Source organism: Daldinia childiae, assembly GCF_008694065.1.
Source record: "Daldinia childiae strain JS-1345 chromosome Unknown Scaffold48, whole genome shotgun sequence".
Classification (NCBI taxonomy): Eukaryota; Fungi; Ascomycota; class Sordariomycetes; order Xylariales; family Hypoxylaceae; genus Daldinia; species Daldinia childiae.
This window is the reverse complement of record NW_022984689.1, coordinates 158-17,990: the sequence shown is the minus strand read 5'-3', so window position 1 is coordinate 17,990 and position 17,833 is coordinate 158. Positions and strand designations below refer to the sequence as shown.

The following is a 17,833-nucleotide window of genomic DNA, read 5'->3' as shown; positions in this document are numbered from 1 at the left end:
CCTATGTACATAGAAAATATCTAAGCTTCAATTAATTGAGCTTTATGTACTCACAGACCACTTTTTGGCATGTGCATCATCATCATAAATCACGGGAATACTTCGTACCTTAGTGGGGCCTTCAACCTTATTTTGTGTACGTACCTGCATCAGCCTGTCCTTTTCAGTTTTGAGCCTCAACTCTAAACTTCTAAACTTCCCATCGCGTCTCATCAAATATGCTAACGCTACTTATGCTATCTTTAGGTTCTCATTCAGCTTCTATAGGAATTACTATAATGCTGATGTAGTATTGATGATAAGCTTATTGTTGCTAGGAATCAATATTCCCATAGTCGATTAAAATACGCGAATCCTGTATAACTTTCGCCATGTCTAATCCAGCACCACAAAGTGCTGGAACTGGAGGTGCATCTAGCAATAACTTCACCCCCCAACCGCAGCCGTCAACTACAACTCCAGGTGTTGTTAGCAACCCCACCACATCCTCAGCTTCCACAGCAACTGGGAGTAGCAATCAGAATCTTAACCAAATCGTAAGCCGTAACTTATCTTTTTAATTACGTACCTACCTCCTAGTTATTTTTATTCTTACAACAAACTTTCACTCCTGAATGTCATCATCTTCAAATTTCGTACGCCATCTTCGTCACCATCTTCTGGAAGCAAGCTGTTCCATCACTACAAACACCCATTTTCCAATCTCTTATATTCTTCATTAATCGGTAATTACCAAATTAACACTCGATATCTATTTATCTTGTGCCAGCCTAAGATTAAAACACGCGCGCAAGCATACCGGTCTATTAAATCCGTATCATCATTCAGACCATTTTCTATCTACATTCATAACTCATCATCATGTCTAAACGTCCTGCTCCTCAACTTCCATTCCAGAATGAGGTTCTAAAGAGGCCTAGAGCTTCCGGCGAGCATATCCCCATGAGTCAAACTAGTTTCCAGAATTCTAATACACCAAAACCTCCACAAAGACCCTTCCATGAACTAGTATGCTTGGTTTTGCATTGCCTTTTCCCTTTCACCTTACTTGTACTTTATTTAGTATTAAACAAGGCTAATTACGTCGTTTAGGTTACCGATTACCTCATTAAGAAAGGGTATAACCGTACAGAAGAAATATTCCGCCAGGAGGTGAAGGATATTAACGAGAACGGGAAACCTCGAGATCATAATGATGCAGTGGCCCCAAACAAGTTCCTCCCCGCAGGAAAGTATCTGAGGGCGTTCAAACATTTTGCACGATGGATTGATAACGGAGTCGATCTTTACAAGGTATGTATTATTCCTAGCTAAATACTAGATGACGGTCATCTTACCCGTGGATAGTTTGAGCTGGGGAAGATTCTTTGGCCTCTCTTCATTTATTCCTACCTCCGCTTGGTTAGCCAGGCTTCCTATACTCATGCACAGGAACTTATGGAACAAATCCGGAGCCGGTTTCAAAAAACGCATCATGACGAGTTGAAGAGTCTGTCTACCATAACCCTCTCCGTACACGTCCGGGAGAACGCGTTCGCCAAGGCGTATCTAGAGAACCAGTACGTCATTCCGATTAGCAAGTCTCTAACGGGACATCTATTCCACTTTTTAGAACGAGAGTTGGAACAGTGCGGAGCCATAGTTCTTGATATTATACAGCAACACTGTCGTGTTGATTCTGTGGATCGGGGTCCTATCGAGCCGTTTAGCTTCGAAGCTATTTACCGCCGTGCTCGTCATCAAGAACTTGATGAAGTCGACATCCAAGAGGGTATCCCAGGTGTCTCCAGCCGTAGTGGCCTTTCCAACCGCAACATCCTCGATAATACCGCCGCCCTGAAGCTTGGACCACTCCCGATAGATCCCGATCTTCGGGGCGATGTTGTTGCTGAGCTGGAAGAAGAGGATAGACTTCGTCCACCTCGAGAAGGATTACCTACATTAGTAGAAGAATTCAATGCCATGCATCCTATCAAGAGAGAATCAGGCGATTCTCCACAGCGAACAGATATTCCATACCCTCCATCAAGAGCAAGAGACGTCGTCATGGAAATGCAGAAAGTTCGAGAAAATCGAGATCGGTTCAGAATTGAAGGTCGTACCGGTGGTGTAGGCCCTGGTGTTTCAGTTTGCATGTTTACATTCCACAATCATCTCGGGAGGTAAGAATTACTTTAGCTTGCTAGCTTAGAATTCCGCGTTAACGTCATCTAGCATCTCGTGCATGGACTTCTCGAAAGACCAAGAACTTGTGGCGGTAGGAACTACAGAATCATACATTCGCGTATGGTCTCTTGACGGCAAAGCTTTGAAGTCTCGTCTGGGGCCCGAGAAGGACATGAAAGTTAACAACCGCAAGTTGATCGGCCATTCTGCTCCCGTCTATTCCGTGGCTTTTTCGGATGCTGTAGCCAACTTAGATCGTAATATTTACGAAGGCTCGCCTCAGCCGGAGACAGATACCAAGCTTCTTCTTTCCTCTTCGGCCGATGGCCAAGTACGATTGTGGTCTCTTGAGGTTTGGACCTGCCTTTGCATATACAGGGGTCATGATGGCCCGGTCTTCTCTCTCTCGTGGAGTCCACATGGTCACTACTTCGTGACTGGCGGGTGGGATAAAACCGTCAGAGTTTGGTCGCAAGACCACGCATCGGCACAACGTCTCCTTGTCGGCCACGACACCGCCATTTCGGCCGTGGCATGGCATCCTAATGGCACGTATGTATTCTCAGCTTCTGACGAGACAGACAAATCGATCCGCATGTGGTCTGTGGTCAGTGGCAACTGCGTTCGTATATTTACTGGCCATACTGAATACATATCTGCAATGGAGTGTGCCCCTAACGGCAAGATCCTCGCGTCAGCTGATATCGGTGGTAACATCTTTCTATGGGATATAGATAAGGCTACCCGTATTAAGCGTTGCCGTGGCCATGGACGTGGTGGAATTTGGTCACTCAGTTTTAGTGTTGAGAGTAACGTGCTCATATCCGGTGGACAGGATAATACGGTGCGCGTTTGGGATGTTGAGATGCCGGCCGAAGGCAGTCGTCCCGCAAACCAACAGGACGGGGATAGCACAATTGTTGCGGTAGGTGGACAAGGCGATAACAAACAAAGCGGGCAGACAACGCAACCTGCCAGCGGTGCAGCTGGCGGTACGGGTAAGAGGAAGGGCAAGGACGTCATGATAACACCAGACCAGATTAGCGCGTTTCCGACGAAGAAAACACCTGTCATGAAGGTTCAGTTCACCCGTATGAACCTCGTGCTAGCCGGCGGATGTTACTATCCCGAGACTCAGGATACGACTCGATAAATTCTACGCCTCGTTTGTTACCTTATCGACCCGGAATTATCAACCCTTTCTCAATAGATTATTGCCTATATTTAGGAGCACACGTTTTGATAAGTTGGTTATCTTGTTAACCATATACTGGCACGAAGCATGTCCCTTCGGCACGGCGTTATTAAGTATAACTTAATGCAAACAAAAAAAAAAAGCTGATTATACGAATATGTAGAAACACTGGAAGGGGGATTGAGATGGCTCTCCATGGACTGCATTCTCTAAATAGGAGGATGTTAGGAAGTTAATCGTCGATGGAAGTGTTACAGGAAGCAACTTGATTAATCTGATACCATTCTGCGTGTGAATACGGGCCAAAATTTGGCAGCAGGTAGTAAATGCGAACCCTTTTCATTAAGATTCTAGACCCCGTTGCTTAATGCCAGGCCGTGTTTTCATTATCCTAACTAGTTCACTGTGAACCATATCGAAGCAGTTTATCTCCTGGCTTTGTTTCCGTAGCTCCCGCACACGTTCTGTAAACCGTTCATCTTCTAGCACGCGTTCAACGCCCCCTCTAACCTGCTCAACTGATGGTTTCGCGCAACCAAGGTCGATTCCGATCCCGGACCAGGCTACTCGTCGCGAGTTTTCCGTTTTATCCATTCCTTCGCCCGCGACTACCATGGGGACCCCGTTCGCAATACCATGGTTCACAGCGCCGAATCCCGCGTTATGTATCCATACGTTAGCGTGGGCTAGTGCCGCATCGTACGAAAGGTAGTTAGCAATACGAGCGTTAACCGGAATCTCAATATCGACACCGTAGCTAGATAGGTTGGCATCCTTCCACCCGAGAATGGCAACAACCAGCACGTCCGACCGGTTAGCGAAGGCACGCAGTGTAGGTACGATCAAATCGTAGGGGTTTATCTCTACGGTACCTTGCGCGACGACGATAACCTTCTTTTTTGCGGCGCGACGCGGATCTGAGGGTAGAAGGGTAGAAAGGGCGGTATTAAATGTGAGTTCAGACCACCAAGGGAAGTTAGGGGTTTTATATTACGAGCAGGAGCAGGAGAAGGAGAGGATGGCTGTTCTCCGGATTTGCAACTCGGTGGCGGGCCTTGTACTAGCCCTGCAAACTTGAAGCCAGGAGGCCAATCGCTGCGTGGATATTCAAACCCAGGAACGCCAAGCTGTAGGATAGTATCATGGCACAGATAATTTGCGCCTGAGAGGAATATTTCATCGACGCAGCGATCAGCACCCGCCTCGCGCATCTTAGTGACTAAGAGTGCGGCTAGGTAGCTGGTTTTGCGCTCCCAACTTCTTTCCCAAAGATTTGCGTTACGCACGCGGCCGTCTGGTGACGAGTCAAAGGGGAAGGGATACCCAGCAGGCGGTAAGTCGACACTACGGATCGCAGGTATAGTCACCGATACGCACAATGATCCCAACAGAATTTCTTCCAATTTCAAATCATGGGGAAGTGATGCGCCATAGAACAGCGGTAAAGTACCATAGAAGAACGCCTCGGCTAATAAGATAATCTTGCGCTCCGGATCACGAGTCTGCAATACTCTCAAGGCGTCTACGAAGCAGGACCATTGCGTAGGAAGAGGGTCAAGACACTGCTTGCGCAGATCAACCAGCACGCGGTCAGCCCAGTGCAGTGCTGCGTATTCAGGAAAAGGTGGGTTTTCATAATACGCCTTATCGTCGAGGTCGGCATCTTCTCGTAAAGGCAAAAAAACGGCGCCGGTCGCTTCTATACCTCGACGGTGCGCGGTCGGTCCTAAGAAGAAGGTCTCCCAGCCTAATGCATGAAGGGCTGTAGCTATGCGGATTAGGGGAGAGAGGTGTCCCGTTAAGGAGTGACAGACGATTAGCACAAAGGGGCGGTGTGTTTCGGCTTGAATCGGCTTCAGGTCGGTCATTGCGAGTTTATGTGTTTATGTGTTTTCGCTTGGGTTCGGCTTCGAAATAACTAGAACTAATATGACCTAAGTTTTACACTAATCAAGTAACTCAGATGCTAAAATATTAAAGATTAATACCTAAGGTAAGACTATTAGGCAAGCACCTTCCCATAAAGTACTTTCTTTAGGGTGTGTTGCTGTGCCTTAACCTTGGGTACCTTATTGTGCTGCCTAGAACTTTACCTAGGACCTAGGTACATAAGTGCCCGGATGAATTCCATTACATGTGACTAGGGAGCTGACTAAGCCCCCTTTCCCCCTTTTACTTGAACACGGTGGATAAGAGGTTGCTATACCTTAGGTACCTAAGTTACCTATATAAAGGCATTACCTAGGTAGGTATTTTCTTAGTATCTTTTTAATGGATTGGAACTATCCAATAAAGAACCTATTAAAGAAGTAGTATACCTGTATATAATGCATTGTTTTAGAGGCACTTAGAGGCTGTCTTAATTTTAAAATCTATTAGAAGCGCCAGAAATGTTTTTGCTAACTTGGTATTTCAAACTTTTAATAACGTTGCTACGATTTCTTTCTAAAAGTAGACCCGGGGAGGCGATCAACAAACTTGCGTGAACTACTCATGGTCTGTGGTGATCATCTTATTCATAATAGTCGTATACACTCGATAAATTCTACCCGAGGATCAAAATTCACGAAAGTATCTAAGTGTTTACGTACCTAAAATAACAATGTGCTTTTTATAGGTCTCTTTACATTAAATGCATTGTCCTTAACAATTAACTATTGTTCATATTTAAAACGTAGTCTTCCTTATAGCTATCTTTGTATGCTATAATACCTTTCTCTCTTTCAGTAAATTTTACAATGAACTCGAGTCAAACATACGCCCGTATATACTAACAAGATATACTTATATGATACAAAATAGTCACGGTATCCGTTTATAGCTTCATGTTCTCCGACACTTGGGAATATGACCAGAGAGGGCAGGAATTAAAAATAGTTTCTTGTTCTTGACAACCCCCTCAGCAGCAATTTCTATTTCTATTGTCAAACTTAGGTCTCCGGTTGAAGACTGAAATTTAAGAAACTATAGAGCATGGCGCAATATGAAGGAGCTGAGCTCGAAGTCGACGAAATCATTGCACTATATTTCGATCTGGACGGAGCTTCCTGCCCGTCGGACTTAGATTTCAGTCATGATTCATCTCAAGATTCTAGTAAGTTTGATACAGACGTAGCAGGCTCTACGACTACCGATGATAATGGAGATAGTGGGTATATATCAGAATCATGGCAAAATATGGAACGTATAAACTTTTCCGGCGGCAGTGGTTGCTATGTGTGGCCTGAAAGTTCGTACGTGATGATGGGCTCAGGAGGGCCATCGGTTTGGGAGGTTTATGGGACTCTTGGAATCAGATGGGATAGTTGGTTCAATTTTCAGGGGAATACTAGGTCTGTTGAGAAGGAATACCGCTTTCCTAGCGAATATGCTGGGATTGACTGGCCACAACTGATTCGAGAAGCTTACCAGGTATCATATTAGAATAGTGATGTGTTCCATCGTATATTGGTAATTGTGTAGTGGTTTACTGATCTTACTCTACTATCTAATAGATATCTATAAGCACTATGTCTTAGGTAATCAGTAGATATAAAATAGAAGTGAGCTTTACAAGCGGGACGCCTCTACATCATAATAGGTACATGTGATGTAATTAAATATCTTGGTGGCAATATAATTGTCTTTCAGCAGGATGAAAGTTACCTGTTCTCAGAATCTGATAATGTCACATTACCCCTAATTCTAAAGACCATCTGTCATAATAAAGTCATGTATAAACTAACGAGAAGCAGTCACGACGAATAGCTACCTAGGTAGGGGGCTAAAAATTTAGATTAAGCCACACTTCTAGATGGTCGTGGTATCATCAAATCTCGGGGTAATAGCGACATGTTTGCTGACAGATTACCCTGAGAGTTTGCTTTCTGACAGTCCGGGTGAGGGTAATGGTCACCGACCTTGGCAACAAAACACCGAAATATCTCACTCCATCTGCAGGTCTTTGGCTTGCAGCTTTGCATCCACTCTACCACTTTCACCCCCAACTCGAACCAAGTGAAACATGGTCGACTATCTATTATCTAAAACATGTCTTCGCCCCGGCGCCACTGAATCAGCAAAAGCAATGATAACCACCTACCTAAGGTTCATGTGACAATATATAATAGGTACTCATCGATTGATTGATTTTCTTCGTTCATTTCCGCCAGTTCAAAGTAGAGAACTACCTTAGCTTTCAGCTCGAAAAAACTAAAGGTATTATAATAGTTGCTGCATTGTCATTCTTACGTAAAATACCTACCGTAATGTGAGGCTGGGCTACAAGGTAATAATGATTGCCTATTACAATTACTAATAAATACTGCTAGATAATACATTAGGTTAGTATTTTAAGAGTGTCTTACAATACGTGGTAGGCTGGTTTCTTCCCGTAACTGGCGTCCTTTGTTGTGCTAACGTAAGACTTCGCATACCACCAAATAAGATATATCCGCATCATACATCTCGTGCTAAAGGTGTGAAGAATTGTCGAATGCGTACGACGTGAGCTGACAGCTGAGTCAGGCACATGATAAGCTCTTGAGCACACCGGGTGAACCCCATCGGTAGGTTGTTAGAGTTCCTTGCGGAACAACGAATTTGTTTCCATGCTGTTTAGTTCCACCTCGTGACAATCGGAGTATCATAGAGACGTGTAAGGCTATAAGTACTGAGGCATATATCCCTCAGATAGTCAGCATCGTATGAAGTGCAAAATCAATATCCATAAATTCATCCCAAGAACAATGGCAACCATCACAGGTATCAGTGGTAACCAATATATACCAGGAGCAAAGGAATACGATGAAGTAAAGTATCAGTACGCGACATCAACTTATGGCAAGGAACGCGACCTCAACCCAGGATTAATTGTCCAACCTAAGACGAAGGAGGATATTGTACTAACCCTCAAGTATGCTAAAGAGAAGAAAATCGCGGTAGCCATCAAGACAGGCGGCCACCAATATAGTGGAGCTTCGTCTACGAGCGCTCCAAATATTCAGCTGGACCTAGAGCATTCATTTAGGGGTCCAGAGGATCGAGCTATCTTCGAGAAAGATGGAAAGGCATATGCTCGTACCAGCGTTAGCTGGAGCCTTGGGGAATTCAATGCTTGGGTTACGGAACATAAGCTGTTTGTACCTCATGGGCAATGCACTGAGGTTCATGTCGGCGGACACGCACAAACTGGAGGTAATATCCCCCTTGTTGAAAGTCCATATAGAAGTTGCAGTTTTTAAAAGCATCAGTTACTAATAGGAAATAGGTTACGGTCAACTGGGACGTAGTTTCGGGTTATTCGGGGACCACATACTATCTCTCGAGATCGTAGACACTGACGGAAACTTCAAGGAAATCACCAAATCTACTGACCCAGATCTCTTTTGGGCTTTCTTAGGTGGCAGTCCCGGTAACCTTGGAGTCTTGACTCATTTCACTATCCAGATGCACCGCGACCAAGACTATAACGGCTCTAAGGGTATGAAGGCAATGTACCTCTACGACACCCAAACCTTGAAGCGTCTAGTTGACATCCTTGTTGAGATGTCTGACAATGAAAACTTTCCTCGCAACTACGACTTTTGTATCAGCGTGCTTAGCTCGGCATTTCCTCTACTCGATCTATGCCCAGGAATTGACGAGTGGATGGCACGGAAGCACCCAGAGTACTACGGCAAAAATGGACTGATTGCGTGGCCGCGTACCATTGTCGTGTTTGCGCAGTGGGTGCCGTTCGAGAGTGGTGACGTGTGCGATAATTCATGGTTTGATCGTATTAAGGAGGGCTCCGACTGGATTCTTGGTAACAGCAATGTTCAGGAGAAGCCCATGTCGCAGCTCACTGGTGACTGGATTTTCCGTAACGTGCGCGAGTTTGAACACCCATACGTCAAGCGTACTTACAGTACTCGTTCGCACACGCTTGCTAAAGACGGTTGGGCCGACTGGGTTGTCAACCGTATCGATTCTATCATTCGACCCGAACACAACCGGTGCTGGTTGTCGGCACAGCTACAGTGTTTCGGTGGGAAGAACTCCATGTTCACGCGGAATGCAGGAAACGGTACGGCGTACAGCTGGCGAGACACGAGTATCTTGTGCACAATGGACTGCTTCCACAGCGATGAAACTAAAACGCGAGCTGAAGACTGGCAAAAGGTGAACGATGAGGAGGCCATCGGCCCCAACGGTATCTTTTCAAAAGAGGACCGCCGTGTGCTCTGGGGCTCGTACGGAGAATGGGATTTGGATGCTGTGTGGAACTGTTACTATGAAGATAGGGTAAAGTATGACAAACTTCGTGAGATTAGAAAGAGAGTTGATCCTTATGGGATCTTCACGCCAAATCCCTTTTCCGTCAAGCGAGCAGAATAATTTCTTTCTTTAGTCTTAGGATTGAGCAGCTGATTGGAGGTAACGAGATTTCTAAGTCTATAAGGATGGTGGGTAATATAGCTGTGGCGCGTTCCGTACTACATAGGTAGATACCATGATCTACTATCACACTCCCTATTCATACCTACCTCTATGTTTGACAACTCTTAGTTATATAAGTTTCGAACTCCGAGGTGGGCTGGTATCATTTTTATTTCATGTATATACTAACTTCATATAGTTAAAGCATTAATATAATAGTTAAATTAAAAACAACTTCAGGTATCTAGTACGCCTTTGTATGCTGCCCTGAAATACTCTATACTGTAACTCTGCCATACGTCTAGCTATATAAGTCTAACACCCTTCTAATTCTAGTTTATTCGTCTAAGCCCACCCGATTCTAAATAGTTTATATCCACTCTCATCTCCACGTCCAACGCCACGGCGCTTTTCAACACCCTCCATGTTCAGAATTGCGAGATGTCGATTGTCTGAGGTTTGGGAGTATGATCCATTGAAGGCGGCTTCGACAGAGTCAACCACAGTTTCGAAGCGGCCATTCGGGCGTATAGTCATGAGTAGCCAGAACACACCCTTAGGTGCGAGCAGACGGGTCGCACAGTCTCGAAGCCACACAGCGTGCTCAGGTGCGTATACCACGTCGGTCGCTACGAGCACGTCTGCTGATAAGTCGAGCGGTGCTTCCAAGATAGGGGCGGACCAATTGAGGAAGCATGTCTCTACGCTTACCCGGCTGAGCTTGACATTAGACTGTAGATTCTCAAGAACAGCCGGATGATAGTCTGTTGCTATCAAGGTGGCATCAGATACACCGAAGTGAGGTAGCGCTTTAGCAAGAACAAGACTGACTAGTCCCGTCCCGGCACCAAGCTCGATGATACGCGGAGACGAGCCGAGGGTTTCTTGATTAAGTCCGAGCCGGTCTGGTGACGAACATAACAGGTCAGAGAAAACAATGGATGCACCCCAGCTCTGTAGGCCAACATCGGTGTGATCTGTGGAGGTTTGTGGTGCATCATTGAGTTGCACGTCTATCGAGACCTTTTCACGGATACCAGACTCCTTCAACCCAGGAGAACCCTGATTGGAGAATAACGATAGTTCGAAAGAAAATTCTCGTGTAATTCCGGAATCCTCTTCGTCATCTCCGTCCGCGAGTTTGGTGAACGAGGCAAGGATAAAGGAAGCTTTATCAACCGCCTGCTCGCGCTCGTCTTCATTACTCAGGGGTAGCTCTTCCGCGCTGGCGATTAAAGTAGTCAACCAGCGAATAGCGAAGTTACGCTCGAAGGTGTCTGCACGTAACTCGTCAAGATCATATTCCGAATCTATATCATCCTCGGAGACGTAGCCGGAGTCGATCGGTTGGACTAGTAAATCATCATGAGCCTTCCCATGTTCGAGCTGCGACTTAACTGCCCGTGGTAACGAGACGGGGCAGTACAACTCATAAAGGTTATCTAGAGCCGAGAATATTCGGTCCCTATTGAGTGCAGTCAACGAACGTAAAGGTGGCAGGCTGCTCGTAGGAGACAGCAGATGACCCGCTGGGTTCATTGGAGTCCTCGGTCAGACTCGCGGTCCGTCTCCGGGGTGGATGTCCTAACGAATGAAAAAAGGGAAAAACATGAACATAAGATAACGAGCGACTGGTGAGGGTTTTATGAATTAGGAAAAAAAAAGTGAGATGGATTATTACGTCGGGGCCTAGAACGGGCCCAACGGAGTGGATCTTGAATAAGACCCACTTGCCACACAACTTTTGTTACTATCGTGAAAAGTCTCGGCGATAGCGGTGAATGCGACGAATCCCCTGACTCGCCATTTCCCATGTGCTTCTTCCGTTGGCTACAATTGTTTTTACTTATCTTTACTTAGACAGAGCAAGATATTATAACAGGTAGGTAGGTTTATATATTTGATATTTTATCAATACTTTTTATAGATTAACTAACAACTTCATTAAATTAGGTATACAAGGTACATTCAAATCCATACGTTTCTAAATGCTTTAATCTAGGTATTACCGGTCTTCACGATGGCTGCATCCCAGCATATTCATAGTTATATCGCTCGATACGTCGAGTAAAGACGCATATTTTAGAAAATGAATTACTGCGGTATCTGTCATAGTATGGTAGAATACTTATTGACCCCTATCTCTTCATGTAAGACTGTTCAAAGTGTTTTATTTCCTATACTCCCATGTGCTATCCGTATCCGATCATTTCCTTTTCAATCAACTTGCAATACTGGGCTCTCTACAGGAATGAAACCTTTCTCTCACACTATTTAACCACCCATCACAGTTATGGTATGGACGTAGCGAAGCTTGCCTTTCTCGACTCGGAACTCGTGGCTGTCTGGAACAGTCGCAAAGTCGATGAAGATGTCAACAGCACCAAGAGTCTCGTCAATGACATAACGACGGTTGCTCAGATTGACTCCTGCAAATTAAGCGTTAGTGATCTATCAAATTCCCTCGTTGTTCTAAATAGATATGACTTACCATTGGGAACACCGACATCACACCTATCGTCGGCGGATCCAGAGCCAGTGTAAGCACCACCCTCAAGACGTGCGCAAGGGTGTCCCCAGGGAAGGGACTTGTACGGACTTGTCGTTGAAGAGGTCGGCGTAGGCATCGGCTGCGGCCTGGATCACCTCGCGGCTGTCGCGCTGGTCCTCCGGGATTGGGTCCCACTTCTCCTGGGATGCCCAGTAGAGGGTACCGGTAGCGTTGAAAAGCCAATCGCCCTGATCAGTAACGAGAGAGCTGATATTGGCGATCTTTCCGTCGGCGAAGCGCAGTTGCGTGCCTATGACGTACGGGTGCGCCTTGTCTGTGACAACGATCTCGGTGTAAGTTGCGCATTGGGTGGTGTCGTGGAGACTACGGTTGAAGTCAATATTGAGCGCGTGAGACAGTATTCCAGTCTTGATATCAGCCGTCTTAAATGCTTCCAAGTAGACCACTGTGTCGGCCAGAGGAGCTACCGTGTCGGGAGTTCCCGCAGTCTGTGCTGCAAGGAGACTATCAGTAGCAGCAATGAGGTCTTCGCGGGTGCATTGTGCTACGGCCTGAGCTGCAAGGAGCCCTAGAGCGACGAGAGTGAGTCTCAACATCTTCAATATTGCCTATGGGAACTGGTACCAAGTAGAAGAGGAAGGGAAACTTGAGATAACTGCCATTCTTACATCTGGGGCGAGTCGGGGTAGCTCCTCCTAAATATGAATTATTACATGATGTCAAAACCGGCAAAGAAGATGATACTGTCGTACTCGAAGAGAATAGCCATATGAATTTTGTGTGGGGTTGTTTCGGCAATTCCACAGAGCTGGAAGATCATCATCCGCCCATCAAGTCTAGAAACCAGACGATTAGCACCTAGTAGAAGTCGTTGCCACTTTCGTCACCTCGATTAAGACTCAACTTAAATTTAACGAACCCTATTACTTAATATGTTCCAAGAAGTGCCTGTAGTTTTATGTTCTTCTAACTATGGGGAAAGGATGTATGGAGATAGGCAATGGTAAACGATATACCCGAGAGCCGGGAAAGATCCATCTTCATAATTATTCTATCTTTACCTCAAATGACTTGAGGCGATTAATCTATTCTTAAATAGTATTATAAAGAAAGCTCATATCCTTTTGTACTTCATATCCGTAAATGAAGATTAGGGCAACTTAGGTTTCTTAGACTGTTTTCTAGATATTCGTCACAAGAGTATGTCGTTATCTTCTTCCCTTCCCTTAACTCCTTGAAATGTCTTTGGTTAAAGATTGTTAGAGATTCCTTCTGGGTTAAATTTGTGAAATTTATTTATTTGAAAATTCAAGTGTTGTGCTTGAAAGGACAATGAAAAGGGAGTGGTAAAGGTACCCGGGGGAGAAACGAATTGGTTTCTATTTCGATGGCTAAAAAAAGGCTACAATTCTATTTTATAATTACCTATATTTGAATATATTTCACATTTGCTAGATTTTAAGTGATGCTATTCAAATTGCATCCGTATAGTATCTAGAAAGCTGATCGTCATTAGCGCACGGAACTCCAGGCGTAAATAGGCCCTATGCCCGCTACGCTGGTCCAAACGCCTCTTCTAGAATACAACGCGTGTCCCACTACTAACAAATGAATTTTTTTTTTTTTTTTTTTTTTACAATATAGACCACGAAGAAATGGAAAACCAAAAGCCAGAAGTGTACAGGCTGCAGCTGTGCGACCGAGGACTGCATCAGAGAAAGTTAAGCTTACGAATACGAAGGGTATTATGACAAGAAATGAATCATTGAGTAAGAAGCGCAAGGCGGGTATGTCATTCGAAGAGGAACTCGCAGCTCTCAATCGTAACCTAGACGCCATCGTTGGTTCTGATATTTTCGAAGACGAGATGATGCTTAGTTACGACATTGTGCGTAATTGGATCGGAAAGTTACTCGAGGTCAATATAATGAACAAGATCGAATTTTCTCAAGTTATTGAGTGCAGTACAAATACCCTGAATTAGGTACTTTTCTGAGATAAACCGAGCCCAAAAAATGGCCAGAATAGTTTCGCATATCACAACACTTAGACATGGCTAAAGCAACGCCAAACAGCGAAGTCAGCGAAGTCAGCGATGCCGAATACGAACAAGAAGTAAACGCAAAAGGCCAATTCTACGAGTTCAAGCATATGCAAGTAGCGTCCCAAGGTGTCATCAATGGCGGCTCTATTCTCGGACATTAAGCACATCTGCTTGGACGATGAGGAGATAGACTCATGCGACGAGATTCGACGGAAGATCAATGCGCATCTGGGAAACCCCGAGAGTAACACAGTCATAATTATGTCGTGATCTGTATGCACAGCTCAATGCGCCCACGGTTAAGTGCATCCAGTCCAAACAACTTAACGACTTCCGTCGTGGCTACGGTGCTAAAACAGGAACTAAGAGCACTGTATTCTATACCGCATATGAGGTATATTTCGAAAAGCTACGTCTTGCACAGGGTAAGCCTAATACGAAGCAGGGCCTGGATATGGAGGATATCTTGGTATGGAGAGGAGGGTTCGATCGTGAGACTGATAATAGGACCGTGTAAGAGTCGTCCGTCTAGAGGACTTTGCAGATTTATACAGGAGGTACTTACTAGATTCTAGGTTCGTTGGATTAGCAAGCTCGAGTCCCTACGTTTACTCTGATCGTTATGGGCGCATTATTTCGACGCCCGTGTACCTATAATGCGACTTGAGAAGGAGTCCTAAATCATGCCAGGTAAAATCCCGATCGCAAGATCATATCTTTCATTCTTCTAAGTCCACCCTTTCTAATATCTAATATAACTAATGCATTAATGTTAAGGACATATCTTGGAGTAGAACCGTCTGCAGTCACTACACCCGTCCTCTTCCATATATTACGTATGAAATAAGAAAGAAAAAGGCTCTATATCTTCTCATTTCTAGGTCGCCTTGGGACTTATCATTGTCAAGATCCTATGGTAATACTGGAGTCCCACTCCAGTAAGAGCAGCCGCAATGACCACTCCGATATAGGCTGATGGATTGTAGTAGCTATGGTTCCTTGATAACGCATTCTTTGACTTCTTCCCCTTGACAATAGGATGGTGGGCGTAAGGTATTTTCAAGTTTTTGGTATCAGACTTCTCTTCCAGCCAATCCAGGACAGGGGCACGGGAGACGACTGGCCCATATATGCGGTTTGTGCTGTATACTCCGAAGCTAGTGTAAGGGATGATGTATTTAGTCATGATCTTATCCATTGGGCTGAGCCACGCGTAAGCTCGAGCACGACGCATGGACATGTCATGAACTATTGGCTCATCCTTTTTCCGCTCCTCCTGGTAGTCGGCGAATACCGCTTCTAAGGCTTTCGTATCCGGTGACCGAGTAGTCTCGAGTAAGCGTCGGAGCTTATTCACGAGGACAACTACATCGGCCAAACCGCTATTATATCCTAATCCGGCGTGAGGCTCTAGTTTCCGAATAGCATCACTTGCGAGGACGATACGATTCCAATACCATTTGTCTACACGACCCTCCTCCAGGTTGATCATACCAAAGTTTCCATCCTGTAGGCCGAAAACGTCGCGCACTCTCATGCCGGGAGCGGTGTACAGATGTCCCCATCTCTGTATGGCCTCCTCCTTATCCTTTTCGGTATATTTGATGCGTTCTGACGTAGGTTTATCAAGCGCTTCATACACGCCGAACCATGCTAGAGAGTTACCAGTGAGAAGCTGAGTTGATACACGTCCTGACGCGCATTCGTGATTGACATTATTTGGTAATGTCGGAGGAATAGGTATACTTCCAAAGACCATCCTGTATGTGGTGACGTAGGGACTCTTAGGGGTTTCCGATATGCTCGGAGCTGCCCTACCCTCCTCCATCGCCTGCATGCATTGGCGAACTCTACTGTGAACGCCGTCTAAACCTATCACAATGGAGCCCCTTTCCACGGTACCATCGGTACACTCGACGACCACTCCATCATCTGACACGTTTACTTTGAAGACGTGCTTCTTGACCTTGATTCGTGCTTTCGCACTGTCAGGCAGGCTTTGATATAAGGCTTCAATGAAGAGCGGGCGATGAGTAACCTTTAATCCGTACCCGTGGCTAGATCACGATAACTATAAGCTTGGTTCCATACTCATTACCTTGGTTTTGGATTGACGTACTTTTTTTTGATCAACTCTCCGGGGTTCCACGATGTGAATATGGACCCGTCGTCGGCAGACATGGTGACTCCATTGTCGATAGGGTTAAGAACAGGCTCCAATTTATCTTGTAGATCTAATTGGTCAAAAATGCGAAATGTCGGCGGCCACAAGCTTAGGAGAGAGCCAAGTTCGGGTGTTAAATTCTCATGTCGTTCAAGTATAACAAAGTCGATATCCGTTTTGGATAATATATGTGCTGCAGTAAGACCCACGAGTCCGGCTCCGACAATTACGATACGAAACGGTTTCTCTACAGTAGCCATCTTTTAACTCGGTTATAGTCTCTTCTCTTCCGGATATAACACAACGGCTTGCGGTTGATTCGAGATGATCCTAGCAGGTCTACGGAGGTGCAGAGGGAACACATTAAAAAAACCCAAAATTTGTCATTATACCCACCCCCACGTATAACCATATTTTTTTTAAAATTCGATAAGCGAATATATATAACTTAATGAAATAAATCGATAAAAATAAACGTGATATAGTAAAATTTATATATAATTTTAAATTATTTATATAATTTTTTTTTAAAAATATAAATGTTTTTATATTATATTATATTTATTTTTTTATTTTTAAAAATAAAATTTATTATTTATAAAATTAATAAATCATTTTAATAAATTAAAATAATACGATAATATAAACTTTTTTAATTTGTGCGTTTATTAATTATTTACGTAATATTTATTAATTATTTTTTTTTTTTTTATTAATGTTTTATAATATTTATTTTTAAATTATTTTTTTTTCTTTCTTATCAATCCTAATTTTATTTTCCTTCACTTTAAATTTACGTTCTTTTCCTCACTTCCCCTCCTCTCCTCCTCTCCCCTTTTGTTTTTTTTCTTTTCCTTCCCCCCTTCTTCTCCCCCTTCCTCCCCTCCTTCCTCCCTCCCTTCCTCCCTTTTCCCCCGTTCTCTTCTTTTCTTCTTTTTCTTCTTTTTCTTCTTTTTCTTCTTTTTCTTTCTTTTCTTTCTTTTCTTTCTTTTCTTTCTTTTCTTTCTTTTCTTTCTTTTCTTTCTTTCTTTCTTTTCTTTCTTTTCTTTCTTTTCTTTCTTTTCTTTCTTTTCTTTCTTTTCTTCCGTCCTTTTCCTCCCGTTTTCTTTCCCTCTTTCTTTCTCCTCTGTTTCTCCCCCCGTTTTTTTATTCTTATTTTATGCATTAAAAACTTATTATTTAATATATCATGGCTAAAACTTACCCTATTCATTTAAAGGTTTATATGTAATAAACAATATAGTTTTAATCGGTTTTTTTTGATTTACACCCCTTTACCCTTGGGGTCAGTCCAATAATTTTAGCGTTTTTTTAATGTGTTCCCTCTGCACCTCCGTACAGGTCTTATTCGAA

At 44.1% G+C, this 17,833-nt stretch overlaps 6 protein-coding genes across 6 annotated transcripts; 2 read left to right on the top strand and 4 right to left on the bottom strand.

Annotated features, from left to right (window-relative positions):
• Nucleotides 1-861: 861 nt before the first annotated feature.
• GL218_09593 (Transcription initiation factor TFIID subunit 5) lies at nucleotides 862-3,319 on the top strand (the record flags this gene model as incomplete). The annotated part of the gene is made up of 4 exons (XM_033586427.1): nucleotides 862-1,008; nucleotides 1,093-1,293; nucleotides 1,348-2,162; nucleotides 2,215-3,319. 4 exons carry the CDS (start codon nucleotides 862-864, stop codon nucleotides 3,317-3,319), a joined length of 2,268 nt encoding a protein of 755 aa, XP_033435037.1.
• Nucleotides 3,320-3,703: 384 nt separating this feature from the next.
• GL218_09592 (4'-demethylrebeccamycin synthase) lies at nucleotides 3,704-5,229 on the bottom strand (the record flags this gene model as incomplete). The annotated part of the gene is made up of 2 exons (XM_033586426.1): nucleotides 3,704-4,278; nucleotides 4,356-5,229. 2 exons carry the CDS (start codon nucleotides 5,227-5,229, stop codon nucleotides 3,704-3,706), a joined length of 1,449 nt encoding a protein of 482 aa, XP_033435038.1.
• A 2,859-nt stretch (nucleotides 5,230-8,088) lies between these two features.
• Nucleotides 8,089-9,718, top strand: GL218_09591 (uncharacterized protein; the record flags this gene model as incomplete). The annotated part of the gene is made up of 2 exons (XM_033586425.1): nucleotides 8,089-8,536; nucleotides 8,610-9,718. 2 exons carry the CDS (start codon nucleotides 8,089-8,091, stop codon nucleotides 9,716-9,718), a joined length of 1,557 nt encoding a protein of 518 aa, XP_033435035.1.
• A 387-nt stretch (nucleotides 9,719-10,105) lies between these two features.
• On the bottom strand, nucleotides 10,106-11,299 carry GL218_09590 (Protein-lysine N-methyltransferase EFM2; the record flags this gene model as incomplete). Its single annotated transcript, XM_033586424.1, has 1 exon — nucleotides 10,106-11,299. One exon carries the CDS (start codon nucleotides 11,297-11,299, stop codon nucleotides 10,106-10,108), a length of 1,194 nt encoding a protein of 397 aa, XP_033435036.1.
• A 735-nt stretch (nucleotides 11,300-12,034) lies between these two features.
• On the bottom strand, nucleotides 12,035-12,868 carry GL218_09589 (uncharacterized protein; the record flags this gene model as incomplete). The annotated part of the gene is made up of 3 exons (XM_033586423.1): nucleotides 12,035-12,189; nucleotides 12,252-12,274; nucleotides 12,360-12,868. 3 exons carry the CDS (start codon nucleotides 12,866-12,868, stop codon nucleotides 12,035-12,037), a joined length of 687 nt encoding a protein of 228 aa, XP_033435040.1.
• A 2,325-nt stretch (nucleotides 12,869-15,193) lies between these two features.
• GL218_09588 (uncharacterized protein) lies at nucleotides 15,194-16,740 on the bottom strand (the record flags this gene model as incomplete). Its single annotated transcript, XM_033586422.1, has 2 exons — nucleotides 15,194-16,373; nucleotides 16,436-16,740. 2 exons carry the CDS (start codon nucleotides 16,738-16,740, stop codon nucleotides 15,194-15,196), a joined length of 1,485 nt encoding a protein of 494 aa, XP_033435039.1.
• Between the last annotated feature and the right edge of the window lie 1,093 nt (nucleotides 16,741-17,833).